The 25422-nt window shown below is 52.8% G+C and overlaps 2 protein-coding genes across 2 annotated transcripts; one reads left to right on the top strand and one right to left on the bottom strand.

The window, feature by feature from the left end:
* Nucleotides 1–9012: 9012 nt before the first annotated feature.
* On the bottom strand, nt 9013–14583 carry LOC134734020 (uncharacterized). Its single transcript, XM_063625150.1, has 2 exons — nt 14149–14583; nt 9013–11519 (listed from the first exon to the last, which is right to left on the bottom strand). Exons 1-2 carry the CDS (start codon nt 14403–14405, stop codon nt 11231–11233), a joined length of 546 nt encoding a protein of 181 aa, XP_063481220.1. The 5' UTR covers nt 14406–14583; the 3' UTR covers nt 9013–11230.
* Nucleotides 14584–14990: 407 nt separating this feature from the next.
* Nucleotides 14991–17559, top strand: FOXD2 (forkhead box D2). The gene has a single exon (XM_055255281.2). It carries the CDS (start codon nt 14991–14993, stop codon nt 16464–16466), a length of 1476 nt encoding a protein of 491 aa, XP_055111256.1. The 3' UTR covers nt 16467–17559.
* Nucleotides 17560–25422: the final 7863 nt, after the last annotated feature.

The raw sequence follows: 25422 nt of genomic DNA, 5'->3' as shown, positions 1-25422 counted from the left end.
CGGGAGCCTGAGGCAGGAGAATCGCTTGAACCCAGGAGGTGGCGGTTGCCGTGAGCCGAGATCGCGCCATTGCACTCCAGTCTGGGCAGCAAGAGTAAAATTCTGTCTCAAAAAAAAAAAAAAGTATATATTCTTGGACCATACTTCAAACTAAGCAATTAAACATTTTAAAACATTTATCTAAATGAATAACTCTTTGGTTAGAAGAAAGTTGCCATTACAGACTATTTATAAATTAATAAAGGTAAGAACTGTACATATTAAAATCTAAAGGATGTAGTCAAACTTTTGTTCAGAGGAAATTTCATAGCCCCAAATATGTCATGGAGACAGAGTTAGAGGGGCCCTGGGGGTGGGGTAGGGAGACCAGTTACAAGGCTACTGCAGCATCCAGGCAGGAAAGGGTGGTGGTTTGGTAGAGGTGGAGGTGCAAGTGGAAAAAAGTAGATATGCAAAACTATACAAAGAATCAGCCATTGGCTAACATCATCTTAATCTACGAAGGCCAAACGCTTTCCCATTTAATCATAGCCTCAGGCCAACCCTGAAAGCTTGGAGTGGTCATTTTGCTGCTAGTCACCGCTGGTCTGGCTTGCCTAATTTAAAGAGTAACTAATTGCAATAGACCTATTAGCTCAGAAGGAACAGACAACATTGTCAGAGATGGTTCCTCCACTGCTCCCACCAGAGGGCACCTAGGTTAGCTGATTTTTTCCTGTGAATTCTGTCAAACCATTGAGGAACCTATTTCTCTAGTTACAGAAATTGCTCCAGAACACAGAAAAAATGGAAGTCATCCTAATTCTACGGACTATGTTATCTAATTATGTTATCAAAACCTGATAAAGGAATACACAAAATATAGCCTAATCTCACATATGAAAGATGATGCAAAACTTGTCAGGAATATATCAGCAAATTAAACATAGTAACATATTACAAAAAAATACGCAATCGTGCAGTTTATTCCTGGAATGCAAAGATGGCATTCTTAGAATTATTTGCTCCCCATTGTAGGAACTGTGCATCATCACCTTTATAGATGATGAAAATCAGGCTCATAAAGGTTAAGTGACTTACCCAGGTCAAGCTGCAAAGTGACTGATCCAGGACTTGCTTCCAGGTCTGCCTGACTTCAAAGTCATTCTCCTTTCTCTCAGGAAGAAACAAGTGGAGGTGGAAACTTGGATGAAAAGCCCCAGGCACCAATAAAATTCTTCAGTTCACCCTAATATCCCTCTCCCCTACACCCACACCCACTGTCCCGATCTTGAAAAGAGCCTTTCCAGCCGTGATGACACGTCTTTGGTTTCTTTTTTTGTCTATCTTCCACTCCCCACACCCTTTCCACACCCGAATACTCCCCTCTCTCCCTTTTCCCTCTTTCTAATCTCCTTTCTCCCATCAATTTTTGGAGATAAAAGCGCCACCTATTGGCCACCTCGTGTGCACCTGATTTGAGCAGGAAATCATTGAAATGAAGTCAGGATCCATTTGGATGCTATTTTGGGCTGGCAGGAGCCCCTGGTGGCTGAAAGGCACTCGCTCCAGCAGGGAAACCAATTGTTTGGGGCAGAAGAGGAAAACTAGCTGCAGTTCCCACCTCCTCTAGAAAACTGTCCCAGATCTTTCACCCTCCCCACTTCCTCTTGACAGGCTTTGGTAGTTGCTCCACTGCAAATGGAATTGGAATGGGTGTGAGGTTGGTGGCCCTAGGTTCAACAATCTACTCTGTAAGAGGGAGACAGCAAAGGGGGCTGGGCTGGAGGCAGAAAACCTGGGGTCTAGTCTCAGGTCAAACACTTAGGCAAGTCCTTTCCTTTCTCTGCACTTCATAGCAATTACTGCCTCTCCCCAAGTCCCTTGATTGTGCCAGGCCCTGTGCTCTTTCCCAGCTGAGGACTCAGAGATGGATCAGACACTGTCCCCGCTCAGAGAGCTCAAATATTGGCAGATGACAATATAGTATGTAGAATGCTTTATGAGGTGAGGGGTTGCTAGGTCTCCTTGGTCACTCACCATTTCCAGCCTCTATCCTGACTCAGCCTCAGTCTACCTCTGGAAATAGAGAATGTGCCCTATCCTCTGTGCCTGGGTAGGGACGGCCTTTGTGACTGCTAAAGCATTGTGATGATGGGTGAGGATTTTCTACCCTGCCTGACCAGGGGCTTCCCAGACAGGGCCTGTGTCTTCTCTGCTCCACTATGTCCCTCACTGGGCAGCCTGGCCAGAGCTGGGCATACTGCAGCTTTGGTTTGAACTGCCCTTATCTGGAGGCTGGACTTGGGGTTTAGGGAGTTGATGAGACTTAGAGACAAGAGGCCTGGACCCTGCTTGAGGGAGACACGGGCCCCACCCTGGGCATCAGTCTGTCTCCCTTGAGTTATGAAGGGGCTGGGGTTTTGTGGGCTTCACAAAGGAAGGCTTCCTGAAGGTGGTGGGTTGGAGTTCTGAAAGGAGGGAGGGGAGGGCCTGCTGCTCCTGTTCCTATGAAATCCCCTCTTCCTCTATCCATCCTAACCCCTGTCCAGCTGGCAGGGTAAAAAAACGGACTACTTTCAAAGTAATTTAGATGGGACAAACAGAGGGAGGGAGCCAAAGACAGAGGGTTGGGAACAGAATAGGAAGGAGGAAAGGTGGAAAATCTGGGGTCCTAGCTAGCAGACTCAACTGCTTCCCTGTCTGATGGGCAGGCAGGTGATACTCATAGGCACCTCACATGTCTGGCTTCACGTCCCTTGCTTTCAACATTTGTAGCCACCAACCTCATTTTCAAGTTGGAGCTCATAAAAAGTGTTCAGCCCATAGTAATGGTTTTTATTCTTACGTTCTGCACACTCCGTCTTGTTTATTGAAATAATCCAACTGTTTCTTTTGAAGTTTTTATTTAATTGTTGAATAAGTAATACATTCACTTCACTTTACAAATATAAACAAGTCATCCATGAAGTCTCCCATTTGTTTCCAATTTGCCCTAGTGGATAATCAGTTACTAGATTTTTATTCATCCTTCTAGATATTTTTGTTGCATACGTAAACCAATACAAGTATACATTATTTTCTCCTTAAAAAACACAATTGGATGCACGTTTACACTGTTCTTATACATGTTGAAATTTTTTTTTTCACTCAACAATGTATCTTGGCTGGGTGCAGTGGCTCATGCATGTAATCCCAGCACTTTGGGGGGCCAAGGTGGGTGGATCACTTGAGGTCAGGAGTTCGAAACCAGACTGGCCAACATGGTGAAACCCTGTCTCTGCAAAAAATACAAAATTAGCCAGGTGTGGTGGCACTTGCCTGTAATCCCAGTTACTCGGGAGGCTGAGGCAGAAGAATCGCTTGAACCCGGGAGGTGGAGGTTGTAGTGAGCCAAGATCACATCACTGCACTCCATCCTGGGAGACACAGCGAGACTCCGTCTCAAAAACAAAAACAAAACAAAAACAAACAACAACAACAAAAAACGTATCTTGGAGCTTTCTCCAGATGAGTACATAAAGAACTTCTATATTTTACTTTTACAGTATACTAGTCCCTTTTTCAGATGTTTCATTATTTGCTTAACCTGTCCTTGATAGACATTTATGTTGTTTCCAACCTTTTGACATTCCAAACAGCACCGCAATGTGACTTTGTACATATGTCATACCATGTGTGCAGGTACACCAGCAGGAGAAATCCGTGGAAGTGGATTTCCATGCAGCCTTTGTCAAGGCACTATGTCCCCTGTGTGGTCACACTGGCTCCTTTCAACAGCAGTCCCCTTTTATTTCTCAAAGGGACCCTTGGTGACCACAGTCAGATTTTCACCTTCTCAAACCCGACTGCCTTCTTCTCCAGGGCCTTTCCATCAGTCTGCCACCAGTCCCTTCACAAGGTATCCTGGCCTCTGGATTTGGGAAGCATGGGTACTTGCCATGCCCATCCTGGGGTGTGCTGTGCCCTGGCTGTCAATCCATTCAGTGTGGTGGCTCCTTTTCCTTTTTAGCCCCCAAATCCTGGGCATCCATGGCAGGTGTAGGGAACCAGCTTTTTGGACCTCCACCATTCAGGCCTCCAGGCTTCCTGCCAAATGGTGCTATCTCCCCATCCAGGTCCCCAGTTGTTTCTCCTTTCTTCTGACCATAGGATAATGCTGTAAGATCTGCTCCTCTACTGTTTCAGATTTCCCATTTCATTGCCTCTAGTCTCCCAGATATGAGTGGCCCCAACTTTGAAGGAAGGCGTGGATGAGGGAAGATCACACAGAGCCCCTGTGAGAGGTGTTCATGTAACTAATCGGGAGTCAAACTTCAAGGCTGGAAATGAGGCCCTTGGCAGACTGGGAACCTCTGGGTTGCCCAGGCCTGTGATGTCAGCTGATGTAGCAGTTGTCAGCATTTTGGGCTGACCTAGGTGGAGGATGAGGAGTAGCCTGTTCCAGCAGACCTTGAGGGGGCTGGGCAGGGCAAGGCCAGGCAGTAACATGATTATTATTGTTGTGATAGGTATGGCACAGTAGTTAAGAGCCCTGATTCTAGACCCAGATTGTCTGTGATGAAGATATACTCCTCATATGTGGGATGAGGAAACTGAGGACTTTGAAGAGGCAGGGGCATGCCTGAGGTCACATAGGAAGTCAGGGAGAAGACAGAGAGTAGCGCCCAGGCCTCTTGGCTCAGGCCCCACTGTTCGTCTGCAGTTGCAGGAACAAACCAGTGGGTAATGCATTTTCGTGGCAGGATGGAGGTGTCCCTGAACATGTCAAGGTTGGAGAGGAGAGCAAGGAACCTCACTGAGACATCCTGATCCATGACGGGCTCCAGCTAGAGCACTAGGTCCCAGGAGCCCCCATGAGGTGGCAGGATAAGAAATTTCCCTAGTCCGTTTCCAACCCAGCTATCTGGATACTTTACAAATGAGGAAATGAGATTATTTGTCTGAGACTAATAAGTGATAAGAGCGTAATCTGAACCCAGCTCTAAGACCTGAACTCTTCTTGCTACACCTGGGTGCCTCTATGATTCATACTCAGTGAATTACCCAGCCTCCACTCTAGCACTTCCAGTGACACGGAGCCCAGAGCCACCGAGGTAATCCACTGCATCTCAGAGACAGCCCTGTTAGAATGTTCTCCTTGCGTGCAGACACAGAAAGCGAGGCTTTTTACCCCTTTCTGGCTCTCTTTTTGCCTTGGTCTCTCTGCCCCAGATCAGCCCTGTGGAGACTGGGAGATGCTGGCTGTGTTAAGCCTTTATTCTCCAGGCTAATTACCTCAGACCTTTCTTTTGTGTTTAGAGGACATTTTCTCAAACCTTCGTGCGTTAAGCAGGGTTAGGTTCAGTTGTGAATGACAGACTGGCCCCCCAATCCCACATCAGTGGTCTAAACAAGACCAAAGTTTATTTCTCTTTTACATAACAGTCACTGCAGGCAGCTCAGGGTGGTATGGCAGTTCGGTGGTCTCAGAGACCCAGGATTCTTCTCTTTTGTGGCTCTGCTATTTGTGAAATTCAACTCAACCGGCAGAAATCCACCTCAACCTAGCTTAGCAAAAGGGGAGATTTCTTTCTTTTTGAATGTCTGGAAAGTCTAGGCGTTCTAGTTTCAGGCAGAGCTGGATCCAGGGACTCAAACACTATTTTTAAGTCTCTCTCTCTAGGCGGTTTTCCTCTGTGTGTGGGCTTTGACGTCAAACAGCACTCTCCATGTGGCAGGGAGATGGCTTCTGACAGCTAAGCCTGTGTGCTTGTCTTCTGATCCAAAAGGAGAGGCACTCCTCCCAGAGCCCCAGAGTGCCAGTCCCATGGTCTACATAGTCCCAAATCTCAGAGTCCGTATGTCAAACCATGTAGACGGGGTGACTGGCTACTTAGGTCACTTACCACTGCCTGGACCAATCACTGGGCCTTGAACTTGCAATGGTAGGTATGACCCAGCTGGTTGCCTGTCTGCTCCTGGGGAGTAATTGTGAGGTGGACAAATTGGACAGCCCTATCATGACCACATGGAACACAGGAGGGAAGGTTTCCTTCAACAGAGGGCCGAGACATGCAAAAACCGTAAGCATGTTCAGCTCATCATGCCAGGGAGACTGCATTTTGTCTTACAAGCAATGTGGAGCCCCTGGAAGACTTTGGCAGGGCTCAGTCTGGAAGCTGGTTTGATTTGTCACAACCATTTTAAAAGGAGGAAACTGAGGCAGAGAGAACAACCGACAAATCCAATGACTGCTAGAGCCAGAGACCATGGATAAACTCTGAGAGGCAGACATGTTCTCCTCCCCTCAAAGATGGGGACTGATGGGAGAGAAGCAACCTCTGTTCTTAGCGAACACACAGTTCTATTTGATGATCTGAGCTACCGCCTCTGTTCTCAGTGAATACAGAATTCCACTGATGATTTACTGATGAACTCCCTAGAGTTCTATAGGGAGTCCCAGGCAGAGAGAGAGATATGCCATACCTTCCTTTCTTCCTTCCTCTTTTCTTTCATTAATATATCCACATATCTAACATTAATTGAGCACCTACTGTGTGTCAGGCTTTGTGCCTGGCAGGAGATAGAGTGATTAATAATGATGATGCAAGACATTTACTGAGCTTTTTTTTTTTTTTTTTTTGAGAAAGAGTCTCACTCTCTTGCCCAGGCTGGAGTGCAGTGGCATGATCTCAGCTCACTGCAACCTCCACCTCCCGGGTTCAAGCAATTCTCCTGCCTCAGCCTCCCAAGTAGCTGGGATTATAGGCGCCCACCACTGCAGCACCTGGCTAATTTTTGTATTTTGTTTTGTTTTTGAGACGGAGTCTCACTCTGTCGCCAGGCTGGAGTGCGGTGGCACGATCTTGGATCACTGCAACCTCCGACTCCCTGGTTCAAGCTATTCTCCTGTCTCAGCCTCCCGAGTAGCTGGGATTACAGGCATGCACCACCATGCCCAGCTAATTTTTGTATTTTTAGTAGAGACGGGGTTTCACCATGTTGGCCAGGATAGTCTTGATCTCCTGAACTCGTGATCCGCCCACCTCGGCCTCCCAAAGTGCTGGGATTACAGGCGTGAGTCACCACGTCCGGCCTAATTTCAGTATTTTTAATAGAGATGGGGTTTCGTCATGTTAGCCAGGCTGGTTTCCAACTCCTGACCTCCGGTGATCTGCCTGCCTCAGCTTCGCAAAGTGCTGGGATTATAGGCGTGAGCCACCACGCCCGGCTGTTATTGAGCTCTTTGAAAGTTTTAGGCAGTAGGCTAAGTGCTTTACATGTGCATCATCTCTTTTAATCCTTACAGCAATCCAATGAGGTAGGTACAATTATTATCCCCAATTTGCAGAGGAGGAAAGATAAAGATGAACACAAAATGAGCCCTGCTCTCAAAGAGCTCACAATCTAAAGCAGGGATCCCCAACCCCCGGGCCACTAACTGGTACCTAACCGGTGACCTGTTAAGAACCAGGCCACACAGCAGGAGGTCAGCTGCGAGTGAGCAAGTATTACCACCTGAGCTCTGCCTCCTGTCAGATCAGTGGCTACATTAGATTCTCACAGGAGCACAAACCCTATTGTGAACTGCGCATGTGAGGGATCTAGGTTGCGTGCTCCTTATTTTTATTTATTTTTTTTGAGACTAGAGTCTCACTCTGTTGCCCAGGCTGGAGTGCAGTGGTGTGATCTCGGCTCACTGCAACCTCTGCCTCCTGGGTTCAAGGAATTCTCCTGCTTCAGCCTCCCAGGTAGCTGGGACTAAAGGCACCAGCTACCACGCCCGGCTAATTTTTATATTTTTACTAGAGGCGGGGTTTCACCATGTTGGCCAGGTTGGTCTCAAACTCCTGACCTCAAATGATCCACCCACCTCAGCCTCCCAGAGTGCTGGGATTACAAGGCGTGAGCCACTGTGCCCCGCCTGTTGCGTGGTCCTTATGATAATCTAACTAATGCCTGATGATATGAGGTGGAACAGTTTCATCCCAAAACCATCTGCCCACCACCACCTTGGTCCGTGGAAAAAATTGTCTTCCATGAAACCGGTCCCTGGTGCCAAAAAGGTTGAGGACTCCTGGTCTATAATAAAATCTACAGACTGAAAAACAAGTAACAAAAACAGATGGAGCTAAGAGCTTCAGGAACACAGAGGTGGGAGTCAGGTGAGTGCAGGAGTGTTGTCAGGGAAAGCATCTCACAAACTTCATGTGTGAAATTAACTAGGAAGGATTAGAAGTGAGCCAGGCAAGAGTGAGCCACCTGCAAAGGTGAAGAGGGAAGAAAGAGGAAATCAGGCGTGAGTAGAGTACAGGAGTTGGAGGTAAGGCTGGACAAGCAGGTAGGGGCCAGGCTGCCAGGTATCCTGTGCAGACAAGGACCCTATACACAGAAAGTGATGCAGCTCTGGGAAGGCCTCAGGCTGCTGAGCAGGTATCACTGGAGCCTCATGCCAATCACACTTCCACCTTTTCCACTAACTGAATTGCAAGCACCAGAAGGCCTCCTGTTGATTTGGGGTCTCAGCAGTGCCCTCTGAGTGTATGAGCAGGAGAGGTTTCTCAGCTCCTCCTTCCCTTGGGTGGTGGTGGTGGATGGGGGAGGGTGGTATTTTCCAGAGTTGAGTCTGTTCCCAGACCTTAGCCCTGCCCACTTGCTGATGTAAGAAACGCAGCCAACCCCTGAAACGTGGAGTCCTTCCAAGTAGCTTGATCTGGGCTGAGGATGGGAGAAAAGAGGGTCTGGCCTCCCAGCACAGCACTGCCCTCCCTGCCTCATCCTGGAACAATGACCACTCTCTCAGTTTCCTCCTGCACTCCCCGCTCCAATGTGAAACCTCAATTCAGGTCTCACCCATCAAAGTGAGTTCTCCCCCAAATTACCTGCTCCCCATCCAGGCGATATGAAGAGCACTCTGGCCTGGGAAATGGGTACAAGGCTCTAGTTCCACCTCTGCTGCCAGCTTGCTGTGTGAATTTGGGCAAGTCATCCCTCTCTCTGGGTCTCAATTTCCCCATCGGTGAAATTAACTTTGAAAAATCTACAGTCCCATTTTGGAATGAATTTCAGTCTTTATTCGCTGGGGGGTGGGGTGGGGCAGGGAACGGCATGCCCACCCAGCAGCATGCAACACAAGGCGTGGGTGGAGTGGATTCACGGTCTTTTTGGAGAAGAGCAGGCAGGAAGCAGGCTGGCTGTGCAGTGTGGCCTGAGAATGAGCTCAGAGCAGGAAGATGGGAAGAGGAACTGGGCTGGCCAGAAGGCTTCTTTCTGGAAGAGGCAGGACTGGAGCAGGGATTTTGAAGCGTGGGTACAGGTTGGAAAAAAAAGCAAACATAAGTGAAGAGTGGAGTCCGGAGGTTGTAAGTCTCTGGATAACTTTTCCAAGCGAGTGGAATGGGAGTAGGGTGAGGAAAGGGTGCTTTGTCTCAGAACTAGTCCTCTAGTTCCTGACTCTGCGTGGATGAGAAGCTCCTCCAGAGGTCGCTGTTCCCCAGGAATCCATCACTAGCGTCCGCACCGCGAGGCCAGAGCTCCCACTGTTCCCCTGGCTCTGCTTCTCTGAGGCTTACGCGGCTCTGCATCTGCCCAGAGGACACAAGGACCCGGCAATATTTCCGCCCCCACGAGGGTACTTACGGCCTCACCAGTTACCCTGTTTGGGACTCAGAAGGGTTACACGTGAAGGCGAGCGCATGTGCATGTCTATGGTACACATAGGTCGCTATGGCTCTGCACCCTCCCCCTGCGCTGCTCCAATTCAGGGCCCGGGAAGGGCGTCCGGTTCCCGAGGTGCCACTGTGCCAGCAGGCGGCGTGTAATTGGTAGGAGGGAGGCTGCCGCTGGAGTGTTCTTGGCTGTCCCTCAGTGCGATCCCTGCATGAACTCCTCCTTTTCCATGCTACAGTCACAGACCCTCAACCCAGGCACACCCTCGCCCATTCTCATTCCCCACTAGGGTCTGGCTGCTGACCCCGAGCAGGTTTGTCGTCCCCGACCAGGTCGCAAGGCTTCAGACTCTGGGGGGAAGTCGTGGGCCTGGATGATGAGCCTTCCAGGCATTCCTGGGTCCACTCTGTGGACACCAAGCGTGAGGTCTGGAGGAGAGGACACAGGACACAGGATGCAAGACAGGCGTCCGTCACGCAGGGTCGCAATCCGCCATACACAGCCACTGTTGTCCAGAGGACAGGCATATGAGGACAGAGAAAGAGAGACTCGGCCCAGGGGGCCGAGAAACCCACAAGAGCGCACTTAGACATGAAGTTCTCCTTCCCACATACCTGGAAGCCTCCCCCACTGCCCCGGCCGCCTCTGCTCTCAAGAGCGTGGAGCCTTCCCTACCACTCCGTGAACTCTGTGATCTTCAGGACCGACGGGTTTGAAGTGGTGCTGTTTTCGCTCTCTCCTGAGGTCGCAACCCTCTTCCCACGAACAACAGCCCAGAGGCTCCGCAGCTTGCCTTGGTCTCAACCGCGCAGTACTTGGGTGCTTAAGTGAGTCCCCTACCACATAGTCCAGGGTTGGGGGCTGGGGAGATGGGGCTGGGAGGGGACAGTGGCCAGGAGTAGTGGAAAAAGATGTAAATTCATACTCTCGAACTTTGCCCGGCAGACGCGTGGTGTTTATCTCCGCGCCAGCGCCTGGAAGTGGGCAGGTGGGCTTCAGAGTTGAAGGTGCACACACTGGAGCCCCAGTCATTTCTGTGCACGGAGAACATGTCTGAGGTCTGCCTCCGCGGGTCACAGGATCTGGAGTCTCCCGCCTCCCACCTGGGCTAACGGGGCTGATCGCTTCTGAGCAGCCGAAGATCCGGGTGGAGAAAGGGGCCGGGAGATGTGCCGGCTGAGGCTAGACAGCTGTCTCGCTTTGGAGCTGCAGCTAAGTCCACAGTGGGAAGGAGCCTCGCGCTGGCTTTGCCGCTTTCCCTGAGGGTGTCCAGTTTTGTGAATAAAATTAGAGAAATCTGCGGGCATAGTTCCCCAAGCCCAGCTCAGGCTTCCGTTTGCAGCCCGGCGCTGGCCGAGCTCGAACCGCTGAAAAGGGCCGCGTGCAATCGTTCCGCTGTGCCTCGGGACAAACTCCGCTTCAAGCCAGTGCTGCTCCCCGGCAGTTTCCTGACTGACTTAATTAGATCCGCATAATCGCTGGAGGGCTTTTCTTTCCCAGAGCCAAGAACAGCTCATTTATGGAGACCAAAAGGAAGAGAGGGAGAGGCGACCCGGACGCCACTGATAGCAACGTACTCTTCGCAAAACACACTCAGTAACTAGTGGAAAAGCCCAACAGGCATCCCCCTCCGCCCGCCAACGCTTCCTGCCAATTGTTCTGGGCTGCACGAGGGAGATGGCCGGGCCGTGGAACAGATGCAGAAGGAGGCCCGGCACGACCAGAGACGCAGTAACCAAGACCCGCAGAGCCTGTGGCTTCCCGCTCTTTGGCGGCTGCAGCAGGCATCGTGCTGGAGCCCAAGGCTTCTGGGAAAGGGTCCAGGTTTTCGCGGAGGGAGCGACGGACTCACGCGGGATCGCAGGCACTGCTGCAAGACGCCGAACAGGCTGAGCCGGCAGGCGAAAGAAGCAAGGGTCACGGGAGAAGCAAAAAAAAACAAAACGAAATAAATTCCGAATCCCGCGGTTGCCCTTCTCCCAGCCCCCAGTGCGCTTATTCCTGGCACTGTTAAAAACAAACTGGCCCAGAACCTTGGAAGGTATGAGAAGCTACTAGAAACCCCTCTATACAGACCGGAGCTCGGTTAGAGAAACCGCTATTTGGATAAACAGAGGGGTTCTGGGCTGGGAACCCGGACACGTAGGTCCACCCCAGCGTAGCGCCCCTCAAAAGCCTGACAAGTAACATGATCTCCTGGACCTCAGTTTCCGCTCCTGTAAAAAGTATGTATGCGAAGGGTCTGGATTCTCCCTCCCCAACCCTGCAGAGCAGAAGCTGGGGATTCTGTACTCCCCTTCCCCAGTGTCGGTCTCAGTAGCAATGAATGTGCAGCAAGGCCTGGCTGCTGTAGCTGCTTGGTAGAACTTGTCTGAAGCAGGAAATGTGGGCAGCAAATGCCCTGGCTAGTCTTACCCTGACCGGAGCCTGGGGAGCCAGGGGAGTGCTGGCAAGGAAGGAAGCTACTGGCTCCCATTTGCTGTTTTAGAAACGAGGACATTCAGGCCGGGCGGGGTGGCTCATGCCTGTAGTCCCAGCACTTTGGGAGGCCGAGGCGGGTGGATCACCTGAGGTAGGGAGTTTGAATGGAGAAACCTCCTCTCTACTAAAAACACAAAATTAGCCGGGCATGGTGGTGCATGCCTGTAATCCCAGCTATTTGGGAGGCTGAGGCAGGAGAATCATTTGAACCTGGGAGGCTGAGGTTGCAGTAAGCTGCTGAGATCACGCCATTTTACTCCAGCAGGGGCAAGAAGAGCGAAACTGTTAAAAAAAAAAAAAAAAGAAAGAAAGAAAGAAAAGAAGAAGAAGAAAAAAAAGAAATGAGGACATTCAGAAGGTGAAATGGAGTAGGATGACGCCAACACTGTTTTTCTCTCCACTTATTTAGATATTAGCAGAGCTGAGCTGGGTTGGAGTTGGTGTGTGGTCCATGGTGTGGGGTATCTGTGAGGGGGATTCTGGGAGTGTGAGACAGATATCCATGTAGTCAAGAGCAAGCTTGAGGTATGTGTGGGGTTGCCAGATAAAATAAATCTGCTAAATCTAGCAACCTTAGGTATGTGAGTTTACTTGGACTCATGCAAGAAGCTTCTCTCCAAGACCTTTTTCCTCGGACAGTCTGTCACCCAGGAAATTCCAATTCCAGGGCTACTAGTCCCTGTCCAATTTGCTGTCCATGGTTTGAGGACGAGATTTCTCTTTCTTCCAGTGACAGTTTATGCTGGAACAGCACATTAAATGGATCCCCTTGGTCAGAGGTCCCAGAGGGGGCCCAGGGGGCTTCCTCTCAAAGGACATGAGTAGTCAGACTTGCCTTCCATTTTTTTCTGCCCTTACCTTGGGCGGATGAAGAACTCTATTTTGAGGATTCTGTGAAAAGGATTGCAACCCAACTCTGTTCTATCTCTTTGCAGGAGCCTGGGTGAGTTCTTTCTCCCTATCCTGGGCCTCTGTAGCTCCATCTGTGGAATGGGAGAGTTGGATTAACACCAGGCTATCCCGTAGATTGAAGGCTGCTGTTAGATGAAACTGCAAAGTGTTCTCAGTACCCTTTCCTAAATGGCCTAGAATATGGCTACACTTATACGTCAGTTCCGAGGTAGGTGTTACTAGCCTCATTTTTACAAAGGCAGAAACAAAGCGCAAAGAACGTTGCCCAAGGTGACAGACAGGGTAAGTAGTGAAGGCAGGATTGGAACCCCAGGAGCCTGACCTAAGGTCGCTGCCCTTAACTACTATGCAGGCCAGGAAACCGAGGCTCCGAAGCGGGGAAGTCACCTAATGAGGGTCACACAGCCTTGCGACAGCGGAGGCAGCTGGGATTCCGGCCTCGCACGCTGAGCTTTGGCCACTGTACGGCGCTGTCGGGGCAGCAGCCCAGGCATCCGCTCAGTTCTTGCTCACGTCCAGCGCCCATCTCCCCTTCCGTGCCCCAGAGGCTGAAATGGGCCCACTCTGTGTTGAAGCTGCTTGTTTCTGGGTCCTGGAGGGAGGCCGGGGGAGAAAGGGGTCTAACAGGATGGGCAGGAACCCGGCTAGCGAGAAACAAGGCACAGGGCCAACCTTAGTTGCACAAGACTTTTGAGAGACGAAGGCAACACTTGGTCGAGGTCAGGGTTCACTGAGGGGGTGTCGGGCAGGGGGCGGAGGAGGTCCTGCCGCCTGTCGGTGGGGCCCAGAACCCTGGGAGCCAGGAAGGTGGGGGGGGGTCGAGTCCTCAGGGCAACTGGGGCCAGGGAGAGGGGAGGGAGAAATTAAGCGGATTCCCAGACCCATGAACAGACACCCAGACAAATGCCGTTTCCAGAGACTCACGGAGAGTGAGATAGTCACAGAGACTGAGACAAACGGATGCCGAGACCGAAAGGGTCGGAGAACAGGCAAACTCGGAGCAGTAGACCGGCCCGCGCCCCGGGAACGGGGCCACAGCGGCCGGCGCTCTGCCTGGCCTCCCCGCGCGGAGAGGGGTGGCGGGCCCGGGCGCGGAAGGAGGAGAGGGCGCCGCAGCAATCTCACCTCTCCCAGGCCCAAGGCTGCGGGCGCCAAGTTCGCTCCTGGTGATCACTCGAATGCGTCTCCCCTCGGGCTGGAAGCCGTGCGGGCTTGGGTGGGCGCCGGCGGGCCGCGCTGGGGCGGCGTGGGTCCCGGCGTCTCAGGCTCGCGCTCCCACTGAGCTTCGGCCCAGGTGGCCCGGGCGCCGCCTTGGGGAGAGGACGGGTGGGGACCGCCGCCACTTCCCTGGCTGCGGCTGGCGCCCGAGTGAGCCTTAACATCCAGGGGCTGAGAGTTCTGAAGGCGGCGGCTTCAGGAAGCACAGGGTGCAGGAGCGGCGGCGAAGACAAGGGCCCGCCTCCGGCCACTGGAGCCCAGCTCCCGCCGCGGCGGCGGTTTGTTCCCGCCGGGTCCCTCAGCGGAGGCGCTACGCCCGCCCCTGCCGCCTCGCCCCACCCCGCCCAGGGAGCTCCGCCCTAGCCCGCGGCTCTTCCGCCTTAGGCAGCCGCTAGGCGGGAGGGACAATTCCCCCACCACCAACCACTGCCACCCCGAGGGGACTAGGGGCTGAGGCCCGCCCAGGTAAGGGAAAGCCTCAGCTCCATCCGCCGCGCCCCAGCGGCGGGTCCCAGCTCGGATTCCCGGGGTAGTGGTGGGGGCCGCTGGCGGGGCGCGCCCTGGAAGGTGAGCGTGGCCGAGCTGGGCCGCCAGGGGGCGCTGCGGAGCCGGGGGACACCCCTCCCTGCCTGCCTCAGTCCCCCGCCCCCTCCCCGCCCGCGCGCAAAACGCACTCGTCCCAGAGGCAGCGCGGCCGAGTCCGAGCCGCTGCCGGAGCGGAGCCGGAGAGTGGCGGCGGCAGCGGCACCATGACCCTGGGCAGCTGCTGCTGCGAGATCATGTCCTCCGAGAGCTCCCCGGCCGCGCTGTCCGAGGCCGACGCAGACATAGACGTGGTGGGCGGCGGCAGCGGCGGGGGGGAGCTCCCAGCTCGCTCCGGGCCCCGCGCCCCCCGGGACGTGCTCCTCCACGGCCACGAGCCTCCCCCGGAGGAAGCCGAGGCAGACATAGCCGAGGACGAGGAGGAGTCGGGTGGCTGCTCGGACGGCGAGCCCCGCGCTCTGGCGCCCCGGGGGGCGGCGGCCGCAGCGGGGAGCCCGGGGCCAGGCGCGGCGGCGGCCCGCGGCGCAGCGGGGCCCGGCCCGGGACCGCCGTCGGGGGGCGCGGCGACGCGGAGCCCGCTGGTGAAGCCGCCGTACTCGTACATCGCGCTCATCACCATGGCCATCCTGCAGAGCCCCAAGAAGCGGCTGACGTTGAGCGAGATCTGCGAGTTCATCAGCGGCCGCTTCCCCTACTACCGGGAGAAGTTCCCCGCCTGGCAGAACAGCATCCGCCACAACCTCTCGCTCAACGACTGCTTCGTCAAGATCCCCCGCGAGCCGGGCAACCCGGGCAAGGGCAACTACTGGACGCTGGACCCGGAGTCGGCCGACATGTTCGACAACGGCAGCTTCCTGCGGCGCCGCAAGCGCTTCAAGCGGCAGCCCCTGCCGCCGCCGCACCCACACTCGCACCCTCACCCGGAGCTGCTGCTGCGTGGCGGGGCCGCGGCGGCGGGGGACCCCGGCGCTTTCCTGCCCGGCTTCGCTGCCTACGGCGCCTACGGCTACGGCTACGGGCTGGCTCTCCCGGCCTACGGCGCGCCCCCGCCGGGGCCGGCCCCGCACCCGCACCCGCACGCCTTCGCTTTCGCCGCGGCAGCCGCCGCCGCTCCTTGCCAGCTGTCGGTACCCCCAGGCCGCGCCGCCGCGCCTCCACCCGGACCTCCGACGGCCTCGGTGTTCGCAGGGGCGGCATCCGCCCCAGCTCCTGCGCCTGCCTCAGTCTCGGGCCCGGGCCCCGCAGGCCTGCCCACCTTCCTGGGCGCGGAGCTAGGCTGCGCCAAAGCCTTCTACCCGGCGTCCCTGAGCCCTCCCGCAGCCGGCACCGCGGCGGGTCTGCCCACCGCACTTCTGCGCCAGGGCCTCAAGACGGACGCGGGCGGTGGTGCAGGCGGCGGGGGCGCCGGGGCAGGGCAGAGGCCTTCCTTCTCTATAGACCACATCATGGGCCACGGTGGCGGCGGGGCAGCACCCCCGGGCGCCGGCGAGGGCTCTCCGGGACCGCCATTCGCGGCAGCCGCGGGTCCTGGGGGCCAAGCCCAGGTCTTGGCCATGCTGACTGCTCCAGCCCTGGCTCCCGTTGCTGGCCACATTCGCCTCTCGCATCCCGGGGACGCGCTGCTGTCCTCAGGGTCCCCGTTTGCCAGCAAAGTCGCCGGCCTTAGTGGCTGCCACTTCTGACCGCAGCAGGCCCAGGGCCGGTTAGGTCCGCACTCCTCAGCCTCTCCCGGGAGCTCCTGCGGTCCCAGCGGAACTCAGGGAGTCTATTTATGAAGTCTCCAGACCTTGGGCCGGCACGCGTGACACGGCACTTCAGGCTCCACGCACAGAATCTCACAGATAGTTGGGACTAAGCGGGCTGTATCGCTCAGGGCGACAGGCCCGGGGCTACGCGAAGAAGTCGCAGGCCAAGATCCTTTACAGTTTGAGAAATAAAAGCAGGGGGGTGGGGGCTTCGTTTTTTCCCTGCCTCTGCGCCTCTTGGCGAACACATTCCGGGAGAGATGAGAGATGCCTGGCCAGGCTCCACGGATCCCGCCAGAAACACCAACAGAGGGTCTCCCTTTCTGCCTTTCCCCTCTCACTTCTTCCCCAACGTTGAGACCCTGCTTGTCCAATATTATAATTTAAAGACGTCTATTATCTGCTTTGTGCTTAAAAGAAAAATTCAACGTTTTTTTTTTTTTTTTTTTTTTTTTTTTTTTTTTTTTTTTTTTGCTGTTCTCCAAGGAAGTTCGTTTCCTCTGAAGCCTAAACCAGTGTCTACGCAGGCGGAGCTGAACGGAGAGGTGAAGCAGGGGGTCTTTATATTCCCTGCAGAAACCCTGGATCCCACTCCACTGAGGAAAATCCTTTCTCTTTTGTGTTAGGGTGCTTTTAAAGGAATTTCTTTCCTTTCCCTTGGCTGGCTGGGTCCAGCCATCTCCGGCCAGCAACCCTGTCAGTGTTCCACCTTGTCCCAGGCCCTGGGATATTTATTGTGGCTAAAGGCAATGAGATTGGGTGGAAGAGAAGGGTCTGGGCCAGGGACTGGAGAGGTGGGGGTGGAGTGGGCAAAGGCACACCCTGTGGCAGGAGGTCCTATAATTTTGTGTAAATATCTGTACAGCGGGCTGCTCTCGGCGTTCTCTGTCCACTGGGTGTGCATTGATTTAAACTTCTCCACTGTGGGGAAACTCTGTGAAATCGTCTGATGGTCTGTGTGGAAGAAAAGAAAAATCTGTCTACCCTTATTCCCCATTGGTGTCAATTGAATAAATGTATGTGAACTTCAGCAGTCACCAGCTCTGTCTGCTTGCCTGCACTCCCTTGCCCCTAATGGGGCTCTCCCAGAAAAGCTTAGCTCCCCAGCAGAGGGGGAGTGAGGAAAGGCCCCTGGGCAGCCCAAGCAGGCAGAAAAGGGTTTGAGCTTAGAGGATGCAAGGGGCACTTTGGTCTTGGCCTTCAGCTGTTAATGAGGCCGAATCTCTGGGAAGCCTGTGGCCTCTCCAGCACTTTCATTTTCGTTCTAGTCCTAAGAAGGTTTTTGCCTGGGGTTGTGTTTCCAATGCACCTGAGGATTCTCATGTCCTTCTAGTTTGGATGTTGGCACGGCCTGGGCAGATCTGGGTGCCAAGGGTTCATGAACACTCTACCCACTAAGTACAATTTAAGGTGAATATATCTGGTGATGTGTACTCTGTATGCCTCTGTTTCTGAGTGAAAGGCTCTTATGGAACTTATGATTCGTTTTTGTGTTTGTCTGGGTCGGCACAGCTCTTTGCTTTTTGTCTTTGTGTGTGTGTATGTGAATTGTATTTCAGAATATCTGCATTTTTATTTCTGTGTATGTTGGTGAACGTGTCTTTGTGTGTGTTTGTGATTCTCAGTCGCTGTCTTTCTGTCTCTGAGAGGAGAGAGGTTTCTCCCTGGCTGCTTTAGGGCCTTGTCTGGAATCCCCTCTACCCCCGCCACCCCCCAACACATGTAACAGAGTAAAAGGCTTGGACTGGGGACTGTGAAACCTTTCTTTCCTCCAGCCCAAGAGGGTTAGAGGGGCACTATGAGCTGAATGAAAGAGTCAGTGGGGTAACACTCCAGGTAAAACTTCCCATCCCTTGAGCCAGACTTATAGCTGGAAGCTACTGCCTGAGTGCAAATCCATTGGTCTGGTTGGAGTCTTCCATAAACTCATTGAGTCTCCCAGCTCTCTGCTTATGCCCGGGACTCCCAGTGGCCAGACTTGCCAGTGTGTTGAGTGAGAGGTGATCTTTGGGTGAAGCAGAGATGATTGCTTAGCTCTTTTCTCTGTATATTCCAGTGAGATTATAGGAGAGGAGAAACAGAGGTGCAAGAAGAGGCAGTGTAGCCTTCACAGAGAACAGACACATGTTGAGGGCAAGGGTTGGGAGATGAAGTGACAGACAGAGAAGGAAGAAGACAGGGTCAGAGACCCAGATGCAGGGAACCTGAGAGAGGTGAGCCACACAGGCCTCTTCAGCTAGGATCCCTGCAGCTGGCAATAGTAGAAAAGAAGGCGGAGGTGGAGGACTGAGACCACTGTAGAAAGGGTGTCAAAATCAGGATTAGGGTGGGAAGAACACACCAGAGCTGGGGAAGGGTTGTTTGGGGTTCCCAAGTCTCTCATCGCCTTCACCATTGGAGAAGAGATGAGGCTCAAGGTGCAAAGAGTACATACAGTCCCTCTGCCAGAGGCAAGGCAACCCTCTCCTTGTTGAGAGACTGTGGGAAGTGGAGGGAGGTCAAACGGAGTGGGCCACCTTCCCACCATTTTATCAAATGGTCCAGGCAAAGTAAGGTTAGGTTGGATGGTCTAAAGGGAGAAACGTCTGCTGATACTGGGATGAAGGTCTCTGGCTGATTGCTACATCGACTTAAATTTCTCTGAGTTTAATTTAGTTTATTTTCACTTGAGAAAGGGTGACTGTGACTGAAGGAACATGCACCCACACAAGTGAGCATGTGTGTGTGTGTGTGTGTGTGTGTATGTATGTGCTGTCAGTAAAGTACTTTGTAGCTGTGTGATCTCATTTACCATGAGTATGTCACTCCCAGATATTAGATTGGAGGTTTACGTAAAAGATTTATTAATCGGTTTTTCCTCTTTAGAGGAGAAAATTAAGTCAGCCAGAATTATGTCTGATGGTGGATAGTTGGATGAGATATTTCCACAACTGCTATTTATAGGAGAAGCAGCAGACCCTTGTGCGTGTGTGTGTGCGTGTGTGTGTGTGTGTGTGTGTGAATTTATCTGAGCATATTGCTTGGTGTCTATGTGTGTTGGTGGATCCATATCAGGAAAAGGTAGAAAAAAGAGGACTGGGGAACAAGAGCGAGATGTACCCTTAGAGGGGCTTCTAGGGATCTTGGAGCCCCAGACCCATGACTCATACCCGTTTCTCAGTGGGCCAAGAAGGGTAGACCTGAGCCTGAGAAGATTGTGGTCTGAGGACCGGGAGTCAGAGAGAAGCCACTGATGCCCAACTGGCCTTGAAAAATACCCAGAAAGGGAATTGCTGCGGGAGCTCCCAAGGCTCCAGATGTTGAAGGCAGAGAAGAAGGGAGGGTATTTAGAGTTTGGGGCTCCTTTAGGTTGTCTTTATGCGGAACCTGTTAGGATCTGGGAAGGGCCCATTTGGGATCTGGACTTCAAGGCAAAGGATGAGGGAGTTTCAGGATTTGTTTGGTAGAATCCTCCTGGATGTTTTTTAATTCCTCCTGACTGGAAGGGCCTAATGGATGACTCCTCCCAACCTATGGGTGCATAGGGTGGGTGTTCAGTTTAAGGAGGCTCACTAGGCATCCTGGGAGGAGAAACAGGCTATCCCATCTGGAGGGGCTCCTGTAGGTTCCGTCTGTGCTTGGGTGGAGGCAACTGAGGTTCTGCTGCCCTGCAGGCCCCAACAATCAGTGACAATAATAAGAAAATATTCAGGGCATACCTTCATCTCTCTAAGGTGAGAAAAAAAAGAAGGTAGGAAATCGGCCTGGGGTTCAGAGAGTGCTGCTGAGAGCGGGCAGTTTAAAGGGAAAGAAAATTGGCGAATTTCACTGGTCAATTTCACTTCATTTCGTTCAATTTCGTTCAATTTCATTCCTTTTCATCCAGCGCCGGGAGGCCCGAGGCCACAAGGAAGGGGAGGGGGTCTTTCCGGGCGAATTTCCCTCATCTTGTAGATTTACTTTCTAGGGCTGTGAAGAACAGCCTTGATTCTGAAACTTTGACGTACGTTTTTCAGCCGCCGCTAAGAGCAGACATTTTATTTTATTGAAGGGTATTTGGTTTGGGTGATCGAAGCACATCGGTGAGGCTCTCGGCACTTCTCTCTTGCAGCCCAATTAAAGCGGTTAATTCTTTTCACCGCTTATTCCTCCCCATCTTTCTTTCTTTCTCCTGGGGCTCCTCGGACCACCCAGGAGCCGGAGTTGAGGTGGGGGCGGACACTTCCCCTCCATATCCAATTTGTTCTCGCCACAGCGGGCGCGTCTTCGTGGTTACAAAGCGCTTTTTCCCTGATGACTTTTTTCCCCTTTTCAAAAACACTTCTTTCTCCCCCCTTCAACTAGCAACCCTCCCCAGGCCTACCCCTCCTCCCTCTCCGCTCCGGTTTATTTAAACTTCGCCTCCTCCAGCGCCGCCGCAGCGCGCACTTAATGAAGTTGAAGGCTCGGTGAGCCCGGGTGAAGAGGGTTTGGAATCTGTTGAAAGGGGCGTTTTGTGACACTGATTGGGGCGGGGGCGGGGGCAGTCGCGGACCAGACAATGACCGACCAGGCGGGTTTTCCTGCGCACAGGGTCAGACGAATAAAGGCGCCGACGCTGTTTAAACGAAGGACCCTGTAAGAGAAAGGGAGAAAAGATTTTGTGTGTGGAGCGTGCCTCGTAAGGTTTCGTGCTTAGGAGAAGTTGGGAGGAGGCAGCTCGCCTAGAGTCTTTACGGACCGAATTCGGAGTTTATTTCGAACCCTATGCATCAAGCCAAAGAAAAGCGGGGCGAGTTTGGGTTTGCGCCTAACTTAATTCCGATACTTGCTTCAAAAGGTTGTCTAGGCTGGGACCTGGGGAGGCGTTCAGGAGGGCCAACCAGGACGATGACATCCAGCCCACATTTGTCTCTGGGGCTGACGCTCTGAGGTTCGGCGCTCTGGAGAAACGTTGAAAAGAAAACTAAAGATGGGCAGTGGTCGGGCACGATAACTCATCCTCCTAAAGCTTTTGTGAGCAAAACAAATGTTGATTGGATTTTTTGGAGCAGAATTACTCTGTTCTTTAAGGTCGGCGCAGACACGTACCAGAGGAGAACCTGTAGACAGGACAGGGGTTTCCAGGTCTAGTTTCGGGAACGGATTTTTCCGCGGGCTAGTGGGCGCGGCGCGGCGCGGCGCTGGGCGGAGCGGGCACCGCCTCCTTCCGTAGCGGAGCGAGAGCTGCCGCTCGAGGCTGCGGCCGCTCCGGAGGCCTGGAGGCTACGGACAGCTGGACTGCTGGGGAAGGAAGGCGGTTTCCTCCGCAGCGCCCCAGTGCTGCACTCCGCACCGTCACCTTCTGGGTTGTTTCTGGCCCTCCCTCTGTTCTCAGCCTCGAGTCCTGGGTCCCTGCGGAGAGCTGTCTTTTCGCTCCACGCGGACTCCTAGCGGAAGTCGCTCGCTGTCCGAGACTTTGCATTTCTCCCGCAGCAGGGGATTCTACCCGGTGCCTTCCTCCCGGCACGACAGCCTCCTCGCCGAAATTTCGTCGTCCTGGAGTAACCCAGCCCCAGGTTTTACTGCCACTCCACTCCCCGCTCGGTTATTTAAGAGATAACGCAGCTTCCGAGGGGTTTTCATCAGACCCCGCAAGTGCGCTCGGCTAGGAAGGATGCGCTCCGATGCCGCTACAGGGGTTCCTCGCGTTTCACCACGGGAAGTCCGGGCATTGGAGATCTGTGCTCAGTTCTCCAGGTGCTGGAAAGTTGCCTCAGGCTGCTTTCACCTCTGGGGCATTTCTGTCTACGCAGGCAGAAGGACCTTTGGAATTGCAGTTGCATGGATCTTAGTTCTGGAAAGGGCGAATCATTGGGGGAACAAAAAATTCAAATCTGTCCCTTCGATTCCTAAAAATCACTGCAGACCTGAAAAGTGCATTTCGAGTTATCTGTGTAGACACTGCCGGTGTGTGTGTGGTGGCGGAGGGTGGCGTAAGCGTCGAGGGTACAGGAGTGGACTTTATTGTTCACATTAACTCACCGGTGCTTACAGAGGACCCTCGATTCGCGCCCACCTCCCCCAGCAGGTGTCTGTGCAGTTCGGACTCCTGGGCTTAGATGCCCCATCCCATTCAGATGCAAATGTGCTGGGTTCGGGTTGAGTGTGAGGAGTCCGCCTCCCCACCCCCACTCCGGCCCACGCCTTCCTTCCCCGACGCCCCTTCTGGGCCTTTTGGGTTCCTGTCTCAACTTTGAGTTGCCTGTACATCTTTTTGAGATAGGTCTCGCCTCCTCAACAGTACATAGTCAAAGAGGGCAACTAGTGAGGCTATTGCGTGAATTAGCCTTCGACCCAGACTGCAGGAGCTTGGGGGTTCTGAGGACAGCACGGCTCTACTTTCCGCTTTGGAGTGGAACCTACCTGGCGGGGGTCACACAGCAGATAGTTTGTGCAGCTGGGAAGATGAGCCCTGGACCCGAACAGTATGAGGATATGTATCCTAAGGCCAGCTTTGGCCCCAGTTCACTGGGTCCCGGCTGCCCCAGCCAGCTATGGTTTGCAGAGCCCGAAGGCAGGCAGGAGGATCGCAGAGCGAACATCTGCAAGGACTGAGGATCGTTCCTAGTGTCTGTTTGGAAGCCCATGGGTCTTGCAATGCGAGGGCAGACAAACTACGAAGCGGGTTCCGGATTCCGATGAGCCACGCGACCTCTCCGGCCCCTGATCTGAGCACCCCTCATGTGGTCCATCTGCTGACCATCTAAAATGTGTAAGGCCAGCGTCAGAGCTCAGTATGTGACCAGGAACAGTTTTGCCGCTTGAGGAGTTACATGGTAATGCTCAAACACAGGCGAGTTAATTTGCCCCCAACTCTGGAGATCTTTTTCCTGTCTGGCTCCTTCTTTCCTTCCTTAAATATTTAGTGAGCACCTACTGTGTGCTGGGCATTGTCTTGGAGGTACAAGCAGTGAACTTCTGCCTGGCATCATTACAAGCAATCTAACTTGGTAGTTGAGAAACCAAAGAAAGATATAACGATCAACTATCGCCATATTTGAAGTAAAAAAAAAAAAAAAAAAAGAACTTTGGTGTTTTAAGGGTTAAGTTTGTAGCTTTTCACTTTATCACGATGGCTCCAGGTATCACAGCTCATAGATGTGTGCCTTCTGGGTGTTTGGGGTCTGTGACTGTGTTTATGCTTGTGTGCGAGAGGATATGGATATGCATCAGTGTGTGCAGGAGAACGTGCTAAGGTATACTTGTGATGTATCAGCGTGAGTCTGTGAGTGTGGTAAGTCTCCCTGGCTGTCTTGGGCAGAGGCTGGAGAAATGTGAGTGAAGAGGATCGGAGTGGAAGGGTTAGGAATGAGTCCCTGCCTGAGTTCCCAGCCTATTCCTCTGTTCCTTAACAAAAATTAGGACCTATCCTTCTTCCAGCTTGCTTCCCTACTGCAGATAAGGATGGGAACATGGAGCACAAAGTGAAGGTGCTAATGGAGTGCAGTGAGGGCAGCGGTGGAGCAGTCAGCCCTCCTCGCAAGATTCTAACCTCTTACCTTTCCCGCTATGTCCAGCGCCTGCAGCCTGCCTGGGGGTCAGGATCCAGGTTGTTCCAGAGCAGCTGAGAGGCTCCATTGTGTGGCCTTGGACCTGTTCTCTGGCCTGGTGCTGCTAGCCCCCTCCCCTCTAGACCACACAGAGGGTCTTGGCTACTGGTCCTAGGTGACTGTGGGGTCTTCCCTTCCATTGCCAGAAAACTGGCCTTCATCAAGGAGGCAGGTGCAGGCTGTAGAGCCTGAAATGCAGAGCTTGCAGGGTCTCCAAGGCTAACATTGTATGGGAAACTGGTCTAAAGGGGGTGAGCGGTGGCATTTGCCCAGAGTTGCTCAGCAGGATCCTAGATATAAAGTTGGACCCTGCAGCATCTATGCACTAACATACAAAATTAACACAGACAATTAACATAGACAAATAACATAGACAATAGACACTGGTCCAGATCTTTTATTTTTAGTTGATGCATAATAATTGTAGTAAATAATTTACTACAATTATTACAACCCCACAAATATGGGACTTAATTGTATGTAAATCCCATATTTGTGGGATGCAGAATGATATTTGATACATGCATACAATATGTAACAAATAAGGGTAATTAGCATAACTCTCACTTCAAACATTTATCATTTCTTTTTGTTGTGAACATTAGAAATCCTCTTCTAGGTTTTTGAAGATATATAATAAATTATTGTTAACTATATCTACCCTACAGTGCTATGGAACACTAGAACTTGTTTCTCCTATCTTGCTGCAATTTTGTTTTCATTAAGGTATAGCTATTTTGAGGAAACTAAAAACCTAGCATCTCCTCTTGTCTCTAAGGAAATCTCAAATGTCACCTGGGCTGTCAGTGCTTCTGAATGCCCCTTCCTTCCTGAAGGCAGGATGGGAGTAAGGTCAAGATCAAGGTGAAGGATAGCAGACAATTATCCAGATAAGTCAGGCATGGAATAGATCACCTTTAGGTGAGAGAGGTGCTCGTGGCTTTAGGGAGAAGTGTAGGCTAGCAAGAGTGTCTGGCACTCCACTTTCCCCAGGGTTCCTGGGCTGGGAGAGGTGGCCGAATTCTCCTCCTAGCCCCAGGCAGAGCAGAAGGTACAGCACCAGTGACCCCCCTTGGAGGAGAGGAAGGGGTAGGGGAATGGTCAGAGTTTGCCAGTGAATGTCTCTATTTTTCAGATCTTCCAGTGTGGTGGCTTCCCTGCCTCTTTGCTTCCATGAGTCTGTTGGAGAATCTGTCTGTCAGTTGGCCCACTGGAGTGCTCCAAGCCTTGCTTCCCTCACCCCACCTGACTCTAGGCCTTTTATAAAATGAAGAATAAAGAAAATCTGGGCCACTCAGGTCCCAGGCAGCTTTGGTTAGAGCCATTCCTTCCTGGGTCAGATA

The sequence above is a fragment of the Symphalangus syndactylus genome, chromosome 12 (assembly GCF_028878055.3).
Source record: "Symphalangus syndactylus isolate Jambi chromosome 12, NHGRI_mSymSyn1-v2.1_pri, whole genome shotgun sequence".
NCBI lineage: Eukaryota > Metazoa > Chordata > Mammalia > Primates > Hylobatidae > Symphalangus > Symphalangus syndactylus.
Note: the sequence above shows the minus strand (reverse complement) of the source record. Positions and strands in the feature narration are given on the sequence as shown.